General features: G+C 38.2%; 1 protein-coding gene across 12 annotated transcripts in view; it reads right to left on the reverse strand.

The window, feature by feature from the left end:
* The window catches only part of Bmpr1b (bone morphogenetic protein receptor, type 1B), a 332,451-nt gene that overhangs the window by 18,643 nt on the left and 295,038 nt on the right, over positions 1–18,770 (reverse strand). For 11 of the 12 annotated variants that reach the window (XM_006500940.4, XM_006500942.2, XM_006500939.4 and 8 more), the window contains 6 exons: positions 15,526–15,628; positions 14,945–15,047; positions 8,704–8,800; positions 7,206–7,344; positions 1,627–1,819; positions 572–869 (listed from right to left, as the gene is read on the reverse strand). In XM_006500940.4, coding sequence (XP_006501003.1) covers positions 572–869; positions 1,627–1,819; positions 7,206–7,344; positions 8,704–8,800; positions 14,945–15,047; positions 15,526–15,628 — 933 coding nt within the window. The remainder of the gene's footprint in view (positions 1–571; positions 870–1,626; positions 1,820–7,205; positions 7,345–8,703; positions 8,801–14,944; positions 15,048–15,525; positions 15,629–18,770) is intronic. The other variant, NM_001277220.1, reaches the window with a different exon arrangement.

An 18,770-nucleotide genomic window follows, 5' to 3' on the forward strand; every position in this document is an offset into this window, starting at 1 on the left:
AAAAAAGGCAAGGCAGGAAGACAAGGTAGGAACCTGGAAGCAATAACTGATGCAGAAGCCATGGAAGGATGCTGCTTACTGCCTTGTTCACCATGGCTAACTCAGCCTGATTTCTTAGTACCCAAGACCAGGGGTGACACCACCCACAGTGAGCTAGACCCATCCATATCAATCAATCAATCAAGAAGAAAGAAAAGTAAAAGAATTGGTCCACAAACCAATCCTGTTGAAACATTTTCTCAATTGAGGTTCCTTCTTCCAAAATAACTGTAGTTTGTGTTAACTTGACACAAAATCACCTCGCACGGACATTAACTGCCTCTTTTCTATACAGCTGTGTTGCTGTATAGAATAATTGACAAGAATTATTATGTCACTGATGAGAACAGAAACAAAAGGACTGACCCAAACAAATGGTCCTTACCAAGAATATCGTGACATGTTTCTCTCCAATAAAGTTGAAATTATGATGTTGATCAACCACTGAATTATCATAGGTCAGAGCTGTGGGAAGTAACTAGAACACTCAAAAATACCCTCAGAATGTGTGTCTGTTGACTCATATACTAACCTAATGAACTTGACAGCCAAGCCCAGGTCTGCTATGCAGCAAGTTCCATTTTTCTTCACCAGGATGTTTTTACTTTTCAAGTCTCGATGGGCGATTGCTGGCTTGCCTTGAGTGCTAAAGATTTCCGTGTGTAAATGGCATAGGCCGCTGACAGAGGAGTAGGCTAGCTTCAGCATGGACTTTGCGTCTAAGGTGGTGGATTTCAGATAGTCATAAAGGGAGCCGTTTTCATGATAGTCTGTGATGAGGTACAACTGAGTCCAGGACCCAGTCCCTTTGATATCTGCAGCAATGAACCCTGAAACGCAAAAGAGAAAAAAAAAAGATTAATGTTTCCTAGACAGAATGAGGTACCGTTCGTATGCTGAAATATTCATCCTTCTTTTCCAGATGTCTTTGATTTAGCGTCTTGCCCAGTTTTCTGAATCTGCCCTTGATAGTGTTAAAATTGAAAAGATATACATATATATATATATATATATATATATATATATATATATATATATGAATGAATGAATGAGTTTTGATCTGAAGCCACTTCTTGATCCCTGGTACAGAAATCCTATGGAATCACAGTTACAAACATAACATGTTGAATGGAAGGCTTGATGGTCGCTGGCTGAATCCACTCAGGCAGATCATATCTAGCCTGAGGGAAGGAAAGGGAAATTGATTCTCAGCATAAACTCTTGCTACAAATAAACGCTGCAAATAAAATGTCTATAACTTCTCACAACATTTAAATCCAAATATGCTCCTTCAAATCCCTAAGAAACCTTGAGAAATTCTAGGATTTCGGTTGTACTTCCTGTTTCTGAAGAAAAAAAAATATCATTGGAGAGTATAACATTTCCAGCCCCTGTCCCATCCACAGAAGTACCTTAGTCATGCCTCCTGTGAGGTCCCCATCAGAGGCTCATGAGCTCTGGGGCTCAGGCCAAAAAGAAAGCTAACATCTGTAACACGTCTAGACAGATGAGTTCATATGCAGATGTGCAGAGGAAGACAGAAGACTGTGAGGAAAGCCCACATACGCAGTGTAGACTGTGACTCACCCAGAATATTCTCATGCCGCATCAGGACCGTCTGATATATCTCAGTCTCTCGGAACCAGCTGGCTTCCTCCGTGGTGAAGAACACTTTCACAGCCACCTTTTCTCCACGCCACTTTCCCATCCACACCTCGCCATAGCGGCCTTTTCCAATCTGCTTCACCATCTGAATTTGCTTAGCTATTGTCCTTTGGACCTGGTAAGACCCAAACACTTCATTAGTATATTCACAGAACTACACAGCTGTTTAAGCTTTCCTCTGGGCATTAGGGAGCTGGGGGCGGGAGGGGGGAAGATAACTACCTATAAAAATATGTAGTCAATGTTATTCCTTATACACACAAGTTATTTGTATTTATTCATTATTACTGTTCTCTTTCAAATGTATTTCAGATGGATGATTGTCTATGTTAAATCATCAAATACTGCTTTCAAGTATTAGATGTTCTATTCTGTCTATTGCAACCTTCATAGAAAAAAAAAAAACAAAAAACTGGTTTCACAGTAACTCCTACTTGATAGACCAACGTGTTCCACTGATATAATGATTTATTAAGTATTCTGAAGAAAGTCTCCCCCGCCAACACACACACATAACAAATCTTGGATCTGTTAAATAAGACAATTATTGGACCCACAAGGAAATTTACAAAACCTCCCTTCTAAGGTGACCAGGCATGATGGTGCACACCTCTAATCCCAGCACTTGGGAGGCATTGGCAGGGCGATCTCTGGGAGTTTCAGGCCAGCCTGATCTACAATGTGAGCTCCAGAGCAGCCAGGGCTGTTATACAGAGGATTCCTGTCTCTAAAAACCAAACACCAAAAACCAAAAACCAAAAAAAAAAAAAAAAAAAAAAAAAAGCAAGACAAAAACAAAACAAAAACAAGCACACAAAACAACAACAAACTGCTAGAGTGAAGATGAACAGAGAAAGACAATAAAAGGAAGGGATGAGGGGAATTGAGAGCTCATTCGAAACAAAATAAAAAGAAAATGACCACTGACTTGAATCCCTTTAGATTATTAGTGACATTTTTAGAATTCTATAGTAGTAGAATGCCAAATAGCTACAGGGACTGTTTAAGAAACAGAAACTAAATGCAGACTAAACAAGCATGGTGAGAAAGTAGAAAATTGTGTACTTGAAGAGAAAGAGATATTTGTCACAGTAAAGAATACAAAATATAGACGGAAAAGAGCAGTTTAAATGGTAGAAGTGGTACAAGAGAGTTAACAAGCTGGAGAGAAAGTTCATTTAATAATTTATAAAAAAATATGAAGAATTACAAAGAGTTCATAGAAACAAAGGGAAACCTTTGCGTTAAGTGGTATGGAATGTAAGTGACAGTCTGCGTGAGATACATACCGTCTGTACTGGATCAATGGTTCCCTGGCTAAAAGGACCAACTACTGCAGGTTATTCATAGAATCAAGAAAGAAGACAGAAAGAACTTGGTGCATCCAAATTGGGAGGTCCACCAGGAAAGTAAGTATGTAGAATGTGAGTTGAAGGCCATCCTAATCTACATAGTACATGTATGCTAAAAAAAATCTTACCATAACAGATACAAACTCCTCTTCGTAGTTATACATCAAAAGCTTTACTTCTTGTTTTTTTTAATTTCTAGGAATATTCAATTGTGATAAAGCAACCCACATAACCACTCCTGTTTCCTAGTCCGTGCGCTAGCAGCCTAAATCCCTCCTGCCTGACTCCATGACAGATTCTAAGAATTCGGATATGGACACTATTCTGTAGATCTCTTAGTAAGGATTGTTCTGTGGTTCCAGGATGAGAGATAATATTAACTAAAGATGTCTGAGTTTCTTCCTAGCACTGCTAATGCCATGACCAACAGAAGGAAATCAGTACTCAAGTAAGATGTCAAAACTGAGAGAACTGCTAGTGGTCCAGGAAGCAGAAAGTGAGGTAGAAACAATCAAACAAGTCAACGCATAAAGCAGCTCTCCCCTCTCAGAGTTAGGCGTTCTCTACGAGGTAGGCTCTGTGTCTACTCCCCTTACAAGAAGTTCTCTACGAGGTAGGCTCTGTGTCTACTCCCCTTACAAGAAGTTCTCTACGAGGTAGGCTCTGTGTCTACTCCCCTTACAAGAAGACAGAAGCATTGAGAGGACTAGGCAGCTGAGAGCTAGACACCAAGCAGTTAAGCCTGATACGTAGAAGAAAAATGCCACCATTATTAAAGAAATACTGTATCCAGCTTACGGATGCTACAAGCATTGCTCTGTGAATCTCTGAATCCAGCCTGGAAAATGGCTCTGTTGCTTTTCTAGAAACAAGATGTCTTCCCTAGTGAATGTCCTGACAGCAATGGCATTGCTACATGGGACAGAAACAGCAGACCTCCAAGATATTCTGACATTAAGTTAGACTGAGAAACGAAATTTTACTTAGATTTTGAGATTATATCACCAAAGAACCTGAACATATGTGTGAAATTTAAACAAAGATTTCAACTTCTGATATTACCAATGTTTCTGCTCTTTCTGCATACCTGTTTTTAATCTCAATTACACTCATAATTTCTTTAAAAAGTTGAGTGTGTGGAGAAATTTTATAACAGTTGCTATAATTTCTATCTTAAGTTTTCCCACAAAGGTCTATTTGTTCAAAGTTTGTTCTCCAGCATGTTTCAAGTGTGAAGAATTAAGAGATGGAGTCTAGTCAGAGCTCTGTAGGCCATAGGGTATGTGCCCCCAAGGGGGAGTATAGGACTGTCCATTTCTTGTTTCTCGTTCTATCCAGGAGATGAATAGTTTTGTTCTGCTGTACACTTTCACCTCAGTGTACAACCACAACCCCAAAGAAATGGGAGTTGATTAGAAGACAATGAATGTCTCACAATGTATGTGAGCTATGATATTTGTGTGGTGGTTTTAAGATACCTTTCAGGAGTGAGTCCTCCCTGCCCTTTTACTGGATCTGGGGATAAAACTCAGAATATTAGGACTAATAGCAGAAGTACTTCTAACCACTGAGCCATCTTGCCAGCCCAATGTTAATACTCTTGGATGAAGTCTAGTAAAATCTTTCCCATATATATTTATTCACCCTAATTATACCAAGTATTTGTGTATATTTGTGTCTGTGCATGTGTATATGCACATGAAATCAATATCTTTTTAGAGTCACAGTTATAGTAATTAAATATCACAGACATTCTTTGTTCATTTTTCTATGTTTGAACTTACAAGGTTAGAGGGTTTGATTGTCTGTGGTTTGATTGTAAGGTCCAAAGGTAGTGAGTGATTCCAAAGAGACAGCATCTTCAAGACACAATGGGACTAATACACTCATAAATTCACAGAAACTATGGCAGCATGCACAGGGCCTACACAAGTTCAAGCCACACAAAATCCCAGCACTGATAGGAAGTGGTTGACACAGGATCCCAGCACCAACCAAGAAACTATTTCTAACTGATACCTACTGGCAAAGGGAAAATTGATCTTTGTCTAATGGCTATCATTGGGTATATGAACCATAGGTAGAGCCTATGCCTCAGAGAGTTGACCAACAAATGAACCAAGTCCATGATTTGTTTGTGTGGGATTTTGTTTTGTTTGGGTATTTTGTATTAATAGGTTTTTGTTGTTGTTCTTTTTTGTTTGTTTGTTTATTTTGTGTTCTGAGCAAGAACAAGAAGAAGAGAAAGAACATGAAGTCTGGTTAGTAGGAAGGTGGGGAAGATCTGAGAGAAGTTATGGGCAGGGGAAACATGATCAAAACAGTAAATTAAATGAAAAAAAATTAAATGAAATAAAAATTAAGAATTTCTCCTTGAATTTGAGTTTCTCTAGTAGTTTGCTGCAGTGATAAAAAGCAGAACCAGAGAAAAGCCAAACATTGGTGGTGGGCTAGGATATAGAATATAGAAACAGAAAGAATCCCTGCAGATGGTAAAAAAAAAAATCTCCTTATAACTTTTTATACAACAACTGAGCATCCTGTTTAATAGAACAGAGAGACTCTCCAAAGGATAGGCAGTGCAAACAATGGCGTATCCTCCATCCCTTAAGGCACATCACTGAAGCTGCAGCATTTGCAGTAAACAGACAACGCTATGATGGAAGCTACCCAGACTCTAAGCTGAGGTAACTGCCTGAAATCTCACCCTACACCCTATGTGAAGGAGACCTTGAGCTGTAAACTAGAGAAATATTCCACCCAATGGTTACATTCGTGAAGACAGGGACCATGTTTTATTTTGAGAATATTTAACTGTTCAGACATTATGCAGGGCTCAGGCCAGAGGCAGGGGAGCAGGAACAAAGGACAGGAGTCAGGTGAAGTTTACATGATATCCCTATGAAGCCTAGAAAGAAAATCTACAGACAATGGGAAAGGTTAGACTGATTGTTCCCCCGCAAAGATGAAAAGCCATAGCCAAAGACTGTAGACAGCTAACTGCAGCTCAGTGAGATGAGTTAGGAGATACTGAGGTCCAGTCAGTCAGAATCCCAAGAGCAGAGCATCAAAATCATTAGTACCAAGTGGATTTTGCTATTCGTACTTTTCTTTACAAACAAAATACAATGCTACAGAGATACAAATGACAATAATTATAATTGCTACTAACAGATTAAAGTATAAAAATTAAAAAAAACTATTTGATCATCAGAACCTGGACAATTTTTAAAGTCCTAAGTCCTATCATTCTGTTTATAATGACTGAAATGGCTGCATGAGCACAGATTGTTTCCTGTTTGACCTTAAAGCTGTTAACGACAAAGGTAAATACAAGATTGTCAGATGAAACAAGAAGACATGCGAGTCAGAACCAGAGCCTGAGATCTGAGAGTCAATTTCATGACCTTCTAAGGTGCTAGTGAGATGCCCCCAAACTGAAATCACTTGTCACCAAGCCTGAGTTCAACCCTCCATCACCACAGGGTGAAGAACCAGTTCCCGCAAGCCACGGCACCTGTACGCACCCCCTCCCCCACACATACATTTTCTCCCTGCCTCTCTTGCTAAAATAACAAAGTTCATTGAGGAAGTTAGTTTTCATTGAAATTAGTTGTATCCTTAATGCCAACAACCTTACTTTGTGGTTTAGAAATGAATCAAATACGTTTCCTGGCCAAGCAAATGTCTTGATAAGGAACGTGTTCTCTTCACAGTTGCAAGTGCTGGCTATCAGAAGTGTAGCCTCTTCTGGATGGAAAGGACAGACCTCTCAGCCTGCACTCTCACCCTCCAGCTGATATGAAGCCTTCTTCCTTTGCAGAGGTTGATGGTAATTCTTTTGCCTTCAAAAGCCAGGTCAACGCACAGACATGAAATCAATCCTCACCAAAATCAGAGGGCAGAGGGCCCACGTGTATTGTTTCTCTTAATCCACTTTTGATCAGGATGTCTGAGGGTCTGGCTGGTAAACAGACACGTTTCAAAAGAAACAATAATCTCACCCTCAACACGTCATGTTATCAGGAAGCCCCACATCTTAGATCCGACGACAGTTACTGAGCCTTGTCTACTGCCCTATGTAAGGAAAGGGAAACTGACAGTCTGAGAACACCTTTCCATGGGACCCATGCTATATTCTTCTCCTACCAGCAGAGGGAGGCCTGATCCACTTCCCGAGCTCTGAGACTGCTCGATCAAGTCTCTCAGGGACTCTCCAGGAGGAATGTATGTCTCGTCCTGCTCCAGCCCAATGCTGTACCGAGGTCGGGCTTCTTGTCTTTTATACCTAAGCGTGGACGAGGGAGATGATTTCAAAACCTTAAATGCATTGGCAGATATAAAACACCGCAGACAAATATTAACCATGGAATTTAGCAATAAACACAAGATGAAACGCTGTTTGCTATCTTTGGGAGGTTTCTCACTCAGTCATGTACGATATTTTTCTCTGTGTTTTAAATGTTATATATAATCAGACTATACTCATTAGCATTTCCAAATAGCTCCAATATCCATTCCCTAGAAACATTTCCTTAAAGTTCCCTAAGTACTTAAATATGTGAGGGCTTTTTTCTTTCATTTATTAAAGATTGTCAGGGAGCCTGGAGAGATGGCTCAGCAGTTAAGAGCACTGGCTGCCTTTCCAGACGACCCTTGTTCAATTCTCAGCACAAACATAGCAGTTCAAAATTGTCTGTAAATCCAATTTCAGGGTATCCAATACTCTTACATAGACACACATACAGGCAAAACACTGATGCACAAAACTAGATAAATAAATCTATCTTGTTTTAAAGTATGTCAGGGAACTCTTTTACATAAAATGATATATAAGACAATACAATGACCATGACATAAAAATAAAACCTTAAAACATGGGAATATTTAACATGTAATGTCTTCTATAACTTATCTTAATTAACTAATTGGTGTACTATAGAATGTTACAGTTTAAAATTTGGATGCTCAAATAGTATGGACACTTAGACCTTTAAATTTCACAAAGTAGAAAATAAGTTCTTGACTAAAAAACTTAAATATAACTAAACTCAGTTTATTTTAATGTTTACTCTATAAAAGTTATAATACTAGAGAAATTTGTAGTCAGGAAATAAGGAATTACTGAAAGCACTCTGACTCCCATATTTTTTTAATTTAATTATTATCAAACCTAAGTCATAACTAGTCACTAAATTTTCCAATTATCTGTGTTTCCTTAGAGATGAAAATTTTAAGTGAGTAATGTCTGAAACAGAAATGAGACAGGCATCTATTTATAGCTTTGTTGGGTGATTCTCTATCAATAGCAACAGATATTTTCAAATCAACCTAAGATCTAGGGGCAAGGGCTGGAGAGATGGCTCAGCAGGTAAGAGCACCGACGACTGCTCTTCCTAAGGTCCTGAGTTCAAATCCCAGCAACCACATGGTGGCTCACAACCATCCATAATGAGATCTGACATGCTCTTCTGGGATGTCTGAGGATAGCTACAGTGTACTTGCATATAATAAATAAATCTTAAAAAAAATATCTAGGGGCAAAGAAAGTCATGCTGCAATAAGCTTGCAGGCAAGAACAGTAAAAAATATTCATATAGGAATCTCACTAAGAGTGTGAAACTCCATGTACACATCCAATACTTACCTGAAGTAACAGAATAAAATAATGAGGACCAAGAGTAAACTACAGACAGTCACAGAGATAAGCAAGGCCTTGTGGTGTATGGGCCCATCAACAAAATCTGAAAAAGAAAGCCACAAAACAACTTATAGTTTTACTTAAAAGGGATAAACTCTTTTTCCAAACGTTTAATAAAAATGTATCAAATAGGGGAATGTAAAATGGGGAAAAACTATAATGTGTTGCATTAAAAAGCACATATGTACTCAAAACGGCATGTATGATGATTGGTTGTTGATGATACTGTCAGGCGTAGATGAATCCGTTCAGCTAGATGTTTATTCAACAGCACAAGTCTCCTCTATGGAAGGAGTTGACCTGACACAGAATAAACCCATAGAAAGAATACAAGGGAAGCAGGTGGGTCCCTGAGCCTAACATGAGAACTTGAGGTCCTATGCACCTCAGAGTCAGGGGCTGGGTCTGCAGGCTCTTCTCACCTGGTTTCTGAAACAAAAACAACTCTGTATTCATTATATCCAAAGTTGCTTTCTGATATATGCAAAACACAAGGATCCCTCAAATCCTATTAAAAAGATAGATATGAGTATACAGTACACTTTTGCATGAACTCAAGCTCTTGACAAATCAGATTTGCTTAAAGCAAGCTTGAGAAAAGCTTCATGTGAATTAGAATGTTTTTCGAGACCAAACCCAGAAATACTTATTCAAAAATATCTTCAATATCGTCTTTTTTAAAACCAATCATCCCAGGTGATTTTTTTCGGGGGTGGGGGGAGTGCAGTAGCTGACGGCTATTTAAACAGTCTCACAGTCTCAGAGTTAGCCACGTTATTATAGGTACAGCATGCTCTGGGGAAAGTGATGGGTGCACTTAGTTGTGAAAGGGGGACTATAAGCTATGACTTCAGACAGCCTGAGAAGACATTCACCCAGCTGTTCCCCTGCAGAGAAAAGACAAATTCAGGTTTTGGCAGGAGATCTTCATTTACACAATAAAAAGTAGGATATGTTCCATGAAAGAAAATCTTAAAAAGGACTAAACTGGATGAAATCATTACATCCTGAACAGTTTACTGACAAAAGCTACACATACAGCATTATAGTAACACTTCAGTAAACAAAAATGAATTTCCCAAAGGATACTATATCATTGTGTAATTCGATTCTTTTTTCTCTCTTTTATAGGGAAAGTATTACTATATAACCAAGACGGTTTCAAACTTCGAATTATTCTACTTTAGCCTAGATGACAATATTGACCACTATGTTGGCAGATATTTTTATTTATATACTGTGAACATTTCCCACAATGAGTTATTTTCAAAGATGATATGGTATTTTGCATAGAAACATCCTAACTAGAAATCAACCTTCTGTTGTGATATATTTAAGAGTGTGTGCTATATGCATAATTTCTATTGTATATACAGTTATGTGACTAATATACACCTCTTTGATGGTAACGGTCTACTTGACATTCTTAGATGTAAAACTATTACATCAGAGGACAGACATTACAAATCTTCTCATGGATGCTACCCGTTAAAGACTGAAACAATTTCTAATTCATTGTCAGGGATTGTTTTAATTATTTTGACAAAAAAAACTTGAATAAAGCATTCCAATATGTCCTTTACCCACAATTCTCATTTATAGCTTATCATATGTGATATAATCCTCTTGCTCTGATCACCCCATAAACAAAACAATCCTCATATGCATGCATACATACTCATGCATACTCGCACATGCACACTTGCATTCAAAATTCAAAAATTTAAAATTTTTTTAAAATATTATGTGCCTGTGTTTGTTTAGATCACTAGAGGTTGTAAGACAATGTTGCTATGCTATCCAGTTTTAAATAATTCAGAGTTCTTATGACAAATAATATGAACAAGGATACTATCTCACAAATAGTTACATAATGGTAAGAGCTGGGACACTAACAGGTTAGTTGAAAGTGCACGTACTTTGCAGTGTTGTGTAGAATGCTTGGATTAATTACTGCAAACTTTAACCCACACACCTTTACATCTTGACAAATCTGATAATGGTCACTGATATAACATATTTTAAGCAGTCTAGAATATGTATTTAACACGCACTACCTTCAAATACGAATAAAAGTAGGCTTTATCTTAAAAGACTAAATGAAAACCATCAGAAATTAGTAGTTTTTTTTGTTTTAATTATGCAGTTCAGCACTGTTGTTAGTGGTCCAGGAAAAAGGAGCTTCAACTACTGATGTAGCACCCAAAAAGTCATTGCAAAAAGGAGTGACAAATAGTACATTGTTTGGAAAATATTGCTGGATAAATGTTAAAAACACCTATATGTTCCTAAAATTAAAAGTCTATAACTGTCTACCTGTGTTACTTTATTAAGCTTCTATCTTCTGTGCCCTACATATACATCTAAAAAATGGAACCTTTGCAGAAAACACAACTTATACTATTATTTTCAATTTTAAGGACAACTCTGTATGTTTAGGAATCCAAAGAGAATGTTGCTCTACTAAGATGAAATCTAACCTCAAGATCACAATGAATTTTCAGTACATGAACCCAGAATTTTTTTTCGCATCTATGCAATAATTCTGCAAAGACTCTTCCTCTTTCCCTTCTCATGTAGACACAGAGTTCAGACTGTGAACTGCTGACCATGCTTTTAGTACTTATTACATTTCTGACTTATGACAGGAACAAAACCTCAAGGACCTAAGGGAGGTTTTATTTACCATCCAGAGCTGTAGTTAAGGCTAGAATTATTCAGCATTTTCCTTCCCCCCCCCCCCCCCAGTAACCCTCTCTTGCTGTCAAATATTTTGCCTGCTTGTCTTGGCTCACGAAGAGACGATCCTTATCAATCAACCCATTTCCATTCTTCATATGGGTCTTGTGTTAGTGTGTCATTACCTGCACTTGGGAACAGTAACATGAATATCCCTGGAAGGAAATGCTTCAAGACACCGTGGAGAGGAGAAGAGCACCTGGAGCCCTTTCAAGATAGAACTTTTCTACCTATGCTGCCCCTCGAACTTCCCTGGGAGTAGGAACAACCGGGAACTCTGCAGGCAAGTGGTGATCCCTCTGAGAGACAAAGAAGGATCACCTACTGTTTCATAAGAAAGCTTGATTCTGTCATAGCCTCCATACTACAGTTTTTTATCTTTAGATGGGAATATCTCTCCCCAATACTTCAAGGGGTTAGAAGATTCAGATGGTTTAGTTAATGTAATACTTAGTGTAATACCTGGCTTGCGTTAGTCGTTTTAACTTTCATTTAACATTTTATCTCACCCATTTAGTAAATGCCTGCTCATCCTTGATTCTTGTTCATGTGTCACTTCTCTGTGACTGCTGTGCTAATTTGCCATTCATACAGAACTAGCTCTGTGATGTCCTCGTGGTCAACCAACCTCCCACTCTGACTGCCGTGCCTTCTACGCCATAATGGACTATATACACACTGGAAGCTAAAATAAACTATTTTTTCCCCAAAGCTGCCATTTGGCAGGATATTCTACCATAGCACAGAAAAGTAACTCATACAGAAATTGTCAGCAGAAAAGTTGGTTTGGTTCTGTAGTGAACCTGACCATGATGATTTCTGGAAGGGTGTGGAAGAGTTTGCACTTCAGGCTGGAATGTGCTGTGGGCGGAGCTTAGTGGGTCATTCTTGTGTATGCTAGGAAGACCGGAGTGTTGAGTAACCTGAGACACTGGGTACACATCTCTTCAATGTGTCTCAAATGGCAACTGGGCTAGTGACCATTCTTGTGAAATTTTGGTAAAGAATCTGATTACATTCTACATAAGAGGTGAAAATTTATTTGAGGCTGAATTTAGAGGAATGGGCTAATTTCTATGGGAGAGGACATTTCAGGCAGCGTGATGTGGAGTCTCTGGCATGGTTACTCTTAATGACTCTTATGAAAAAGGAAATTTAAAATGTGCCGTTTGGGAAGGAAAAGGAGTACTAGGAAGCTTGAGATTCCAGCCAAGCCATGTGCTAAAAAAATATAATTACAAGATTACAACCAAAAATTGACAAGAACCCTCTTGGGCCACATTGAATACCAGGAAAGGTGCCCTGAAAACCACATACCACCACTTAAAGTTCCAATTTGTGAAAGGAGACAGCCCAAGGGGTTTCCTACACCAAGAAAGCAAATATTTAGGGACACTTTTGAGGGGATACAGCATATAAAACCTGCTTATAAACATAGCCCAAGGACACTAGTCTTCGCCCATAGCTGGTAACAAAACTCCTTGTCCACACCATAGTAATTTTGGTTGTAAGAAAGATATAATATTGAGGATGTCATGGGACCTCCCACCATGATCTCAGAGAGTTCCAAGGCTACATAGCACAGTGAAAATCCTGTGAAGGGGCTCCAAAGTCCATTACATAAGGGTATAAAAATGAAGTCTATGTTTCAATGGAGACCCCCCAAGCTATCAGAGATGCCAGAACAGTGGGACACCTACCTAGGAAAGTTGTATAGGGGAATAGAACCAGCCCAAGAAAGAAAGATGTGCTATATACTGCAAAGCTAGAGGGAAGAGTCATCTAAGGTGAAGAGAAGTCTGGTGGCTTTTGAACTGCTGGGTTTTCAGTTTGGTTTGGTCAAAATTTTTTTTACTATGGCCCCATTCCTTCATTTTTGAATAGTTATGCATACGCTATGCTGTGGATATTGAAAGCACATTAATTTGGGTTTCTTTCTAATATCAGATAACAGTAAAAAGACAACCTTGTCTTTGGGTTTTAGAAGAGACTGTATTTTTGAACAGATTTGGAACTGTTAAAGAATATGTAAACATTTGAAGTTGGATTAAGTACATTTTGTATCATGAGATGGCCATAAGCCCATGGGGGCCAGGGATGTGATAGTGCTATTTGAGTGAGAAATGCCCTCGTAGGTTCATGGTTTTGAGCTGCATCCTCAGCTGGTGGTGGTGTTTTGGAAGGTTAACAGACTGAATGAGGTAAAGCTTTACTGGAAGAAACACATCATGGGGGGTGAACTTTGAATTTTGATAGCCTGACTCCATTTCATTTCATTTTATTTTCTCTCTCTCTCTCTCTCTCTCTCTCTCTCTCTCTCTCTCTCTCTCTCTGTGTGTGTGTGTGTGTGTGTGTGTGTGTGTGTGTGTGACTACAAGTCAAAATAAATCCTTTATTCAAAATTGCTTTTCTTTGTCAGAGTATTTTATTACAGCAAACAGAAAAGTTACTAAACCATCCTTAATATAATTTGTTATCTATCTCTACTAGTGACCAAATGTAAATTAAGTTTTTCCATGGTAATTCTTACATCTTAGTGTACTATTTCTGCAAGCAATGTTTTCCTCATCAATTTCTATATCTCTAACACTTAGGATGTTGCTTGTAAAGGAAATAAGGAAAACTGTGAACTTCTTATGTGAATTTCTAGAATAAAACTGAAAAGCTTCATGCTGTAATGGGAATGTATTTATGAAACATTGTCAAAAGAATGAAACACTACTATGTTTTATAGTTAATACACTCTCTCAAGAAATAATGTCAATCTTGAAGTTTCATTTTAAATTATGCACATAAGAATTAGGAATCTATAGCACTTATAAATCATGTATTTGTGATGAGCTCGAGGAAGGGAAAGGAAATCTAGAGGCTGCTGTCAAAATCCATGCCAAAAATGTCTTTAAGTATGCAAGAGTTATCATTTTAAATATACCTAAGTATGTAAGCACTAAAATTAAAACTTTTAAACATATGATCTATTTTAGAAATATGCTATTAATTTAATAAAACCAGTTTGTTATGGAGATAAAATAAAATGTGGTAGACGAAACAATCTTTCATTTAGTCATTTATAAGGTCTTTATTTTTCGAATGCATATTATGGCAGAGTAGATTTAATTAAGACCCAATTCTGAATGATATTAGAGAGTAAGTATGAAGCATTATTTATTTTCTCTACCTCCTAGCAGCTCCCTGTAAGCTGTCCAAACTGGAGCTATCTGGAGAGAGGTGGGGAGAAGCCAACAGGGATCTTAAGAATACAGCTATACACAGCCACCAAGCCATGATCTTTGCGCATTTGTTGATTGTCATGATGTCAACACTCTACTCCAGCAGTGGGTAATGAGACCAATTAAAAGCAAACATTGTCAAGGCACCAATGAGTTTGGCAAAATAAGAGAGTCCAGTGCTCATTTCCAGTAAGCAAAGCCCCCTTCACTTCTCTTACCTCTGTCCTTGAGAGGAGGCAGAGTGGGGTGGAGGTCTTTATTACACTCATTCCTTTCTGTGCAGCATTCAATTGATCTTCTTTGATGAGGAATGGGAGTGTCCTAAAATGAAATGCCAACAGCTATTAGTGGGTGTCCTCCATATTTCAATGTCATACCATCTAAAATTTGGACAGATTGTCACTAAAATACACATTTAATATTCTAATAACTTTGCTCAAAATCTTGAAAAGGTTAGTTTCCATCAGAAAACTTATTTCAAATTATAATGTACCATTACAGCATTTACATTTCAATAAAATATTATTGTACTTGTAGCAACCAGAGTACACTGGATAAGCAAATAATGAAGTCTCAATTTAACCAATAAATACTCTGGATTTTAAAGATAGTCTAATTGGAAACTAAGTAATATGTTAACAGCTAATTTTAAAAAACATGGTTTGAAAATGAAGAAAGAATTGACTATTGAGAATTTTCAATTATTTTGCAAATTATTCAACATGGGATAGCAATGACAAAGGGCTTACTTTATCTTGTCAATGTAAGTTACAAAGTAAATTCAAATTATTTTCCTTACACGACATTGAAAATCTGACCCTTCTAGTCCTAGACATCCAGAGGTGACAACAGGCATTCCAGAGTCATCTTCTTCTATCATCGTGAAGCAGTACCCATCTGTGCTGAAGACCAAACAGGACAAGGAAGAGAGTGAGGGAAGAGAACACAGGACTCATAAAAATAAAGATAAATTAATTCCATTGGCTTCATTATAGATAGGGAAAAGTCATGCTGTTGGTTTTTTTTTTTTTTTTTTTGCTTGTTTATTTTTTGGTTGTTGTTTTGTTGCTGCTGTTTTTTCCTACACATTGTTGAGGACCTCCCAACATCTGCATCTATGAAATTAGACGCACTGATCATTAAAGTCATTTTCTCTTCACTTAGAAACTCAGGAAAGAGGGGAGTGAAATTTCCATGTATCATTAATTACCATTAAAAAGTGTTTATATTCTCAGTGAACTTATCTTGTCCCTATCACCTTTCCAGACAGACAACCTAATACCATCCCTACCCTTTATGTGAGGAGTCTAAGGGTCAGAGAACTTTAGTAGTTTCCCAAATATCACAAAGTCACTGAGAAAGAGAGGGAGGCAAAGCAAAGCCGGAACCTGTGCCTGAGAGTGCAGGGATTGACTCTCATTGGAGGCAGTGAAACACACGCATCTAAGGCAGGGTGGTGGAAGATAGGCAGAAGTGGGATTAACCAATCACAGCAGAGGCGATGCAGGCTAAGGTTCTTAGCACTCTCTCTCTCTCTTTGGGCTGGCATGGCACAGCAAGACACTGAGCATTGGCAGCAAACACTATTGGGTATGGATACAAATAGAATTTATAGAAATGTCTTGATTTAAGTAAATTTTAATGTTTCCTAAATAAAAATGACTTTCAGTTGTTACATGACATTTCATCTTCTTATTGATCATTTGAAGATAATACCATTTCTGTTTTACATATGGTGAAATTGACTTCGTGAGAAAGTATGAATATATATAAAGCTGAACAGAAACAGTTACAGCATTGGGCCTTGAATTGGAAGTCCTCTTATTTACTCCCACTCATTATCCGCTAACCTGGGAGTAAACTGAAAAGAATAACTTGTGTATACAGGGCTGTGTACAAAGAGATAGATTCTCCTCATAAATCAGGACTTATACTGTGGGTTCCCAATAAGTCACAAGCTGCCATCGTGTCCCTAGAAAGAAAGCGTGGAGTCCACATCTTCCATCCTCTTCTCATCCATATGCATGTGCAGTGTCCAAGGCACATGACAATGGAGTGCTAAAGGTCATGGGAACAAAGCTGTGAGAGCTGTATGAGCCGTGATTTGTAGGTCTGTCTGCTTGCATTAGTGGGAGCAGCATTCAGCCATGCATTAGCCCTCGAGTTACCATCAACATCCTTACAACTGTTTACTTAGTTTTTAGGTCTCAAGTGATCCAACATGTCTCATTTTATAAAACCTCAAAGGGCGGAGCTGGAACATACTAGTGACTGGCTAGGAAGGAGAATGATAACTCCGTGTTTGACTCTGGTCAAATGGATGCATGATGCTGTAGAAGAAAAAATGCCTGTGAACAGTCCACGCTCAAATTCTTTGGAGCTTTTTACTCAACGGACTGAAACCTCAGCGGGAGTGTAAAACACACAGTACTGAAGGCAATATGTAAGACAGACCTTCACCACAAGAAATCTGAGTGAATACTCTTTGTGTGGTTTCCTCTGTGTTCAGGCTATTGGTGACAGTATTTCTCAGTTGGAATTCCTAGGCAGTAGAGGTGTCAACATAAGGCATTAAATCTGAGATGATATAATGTATTCCTCAAAATCATGGTGTGCAGAAACGGGCATTAGGGTAATCCATAAGAACCCCCCACCAAGCAAACAAGCACAACTAAAGGGAGGGAAGGAGGGAGTCAAGTTGTTGGCAACTTAAAATACAACAAAACGAAGAGTAAACCAAGTTTCAAAACTAAAAACCTGTTTGCAAATCTGAAAGCTAGAAATGCGAAGAAGAAGGGGGATAAAGATATTATGCAGAAATTAAGATCAACTAGTTTCTCTTCCAGAAGACCTGATTCCAACTCCTAGCATCCATACAATGGCTAAAAACCATCTATAACTTAATTTCCAAACATCCAGCACCTTCTTGCTTCTCCAGGGTTTGCTAATGGGTATGGTCAACATACACATGTGCAGGTAAAATACCGATACAAATAAAAAAAACATAATATGTATGTATGTATGTATGTGTGTGTGTGTGTGTTTATGTATGCCTGCATGCATGGTTGCATATATTAGGGATAGAGAGAAAGAAAGAGGCATCCTGGAGTATAGGATCACTATACAAGGTCATAAATTTAGAAAGAAATAAAATATGTGGAGACTATGAGAGGAGAAGGAGAGGAAGATTTCATTGTTGATTATCTACAACACAGCAAATGTATTTTATAAACCTCATACTGGAGTCCCTGTCCAACAAAGGACATTAACTGGTAACTAGCAGAACAATTACAGAAGGTAGAGCATTACTTGAAATCCTTTAACTCTGTAGTAAGCACCAACGCTCTGGAGTACAAGCTGGCCAACTATTCCCACCATCAAGATGCCTATCCAGTGTCAGAAAGGACAGTTACTCCCTGATATCAGTTTTTAAAAGCTATTCTGCTGCCCAAGTATCCAAGCTTCTGTCACTATTCTCATAGTGTAGGAGCCAATGAGACAAAGAACCATGAAGGAAGTCAAAGGAGGAATAATGTTATGAAGTGAAATGCATAGATGACTAATGGATGAATCGTTGGGTTACAGTAATGGTTATGGATGTGGACAGTGACACACAGTCAACAAATGTAACTGTCAATTAATGAGTTGTCCCTCTGTGTCACAGGAAGGGAAGAGTCAGTGACAAATGGACTGAGAATTGGGTGCATACTAAAAAAGTCAGTCATGGATTCTCAGAGATCCAGTAGTTACTCAATAAAAATGCAAAAACACTTAGCAAGTTAAAAGTGACATGAGATCAAAGTAGTAATATTTGTTATAATCCCCGATTCAATAGCTCTTCACGTTCATGTTTTATTTTTTAATATGTTCAGTATTCGAAAAGCAAAGGAAAGTTGGAAACACCGAGAAAGAAGGAAGGAGACTGACTGCTTTAGAAGACTTAGTGGTCCCTAGTGAGCCCACACTAGCAAGAGGGGGTCTGCCTGTTTCAAAGGTTTGGGGGAGTTAGTTATTCCCTGTTAGGCTGCTATGCATCTAGAGACT

This window comes from Mus musculus, chromosome 3 (genome assembly GCF_000001635.26).
Source record: "Mus musculus strain C57BL/6J chromosome 3, GRCm38.p6 C57BL/6J".
NCBI classification, from domain to species: Eukaryota; Metazoa; Chordata; class Mammalia; order Rodentia; family Muridae; genus Mus; species Mus musculus.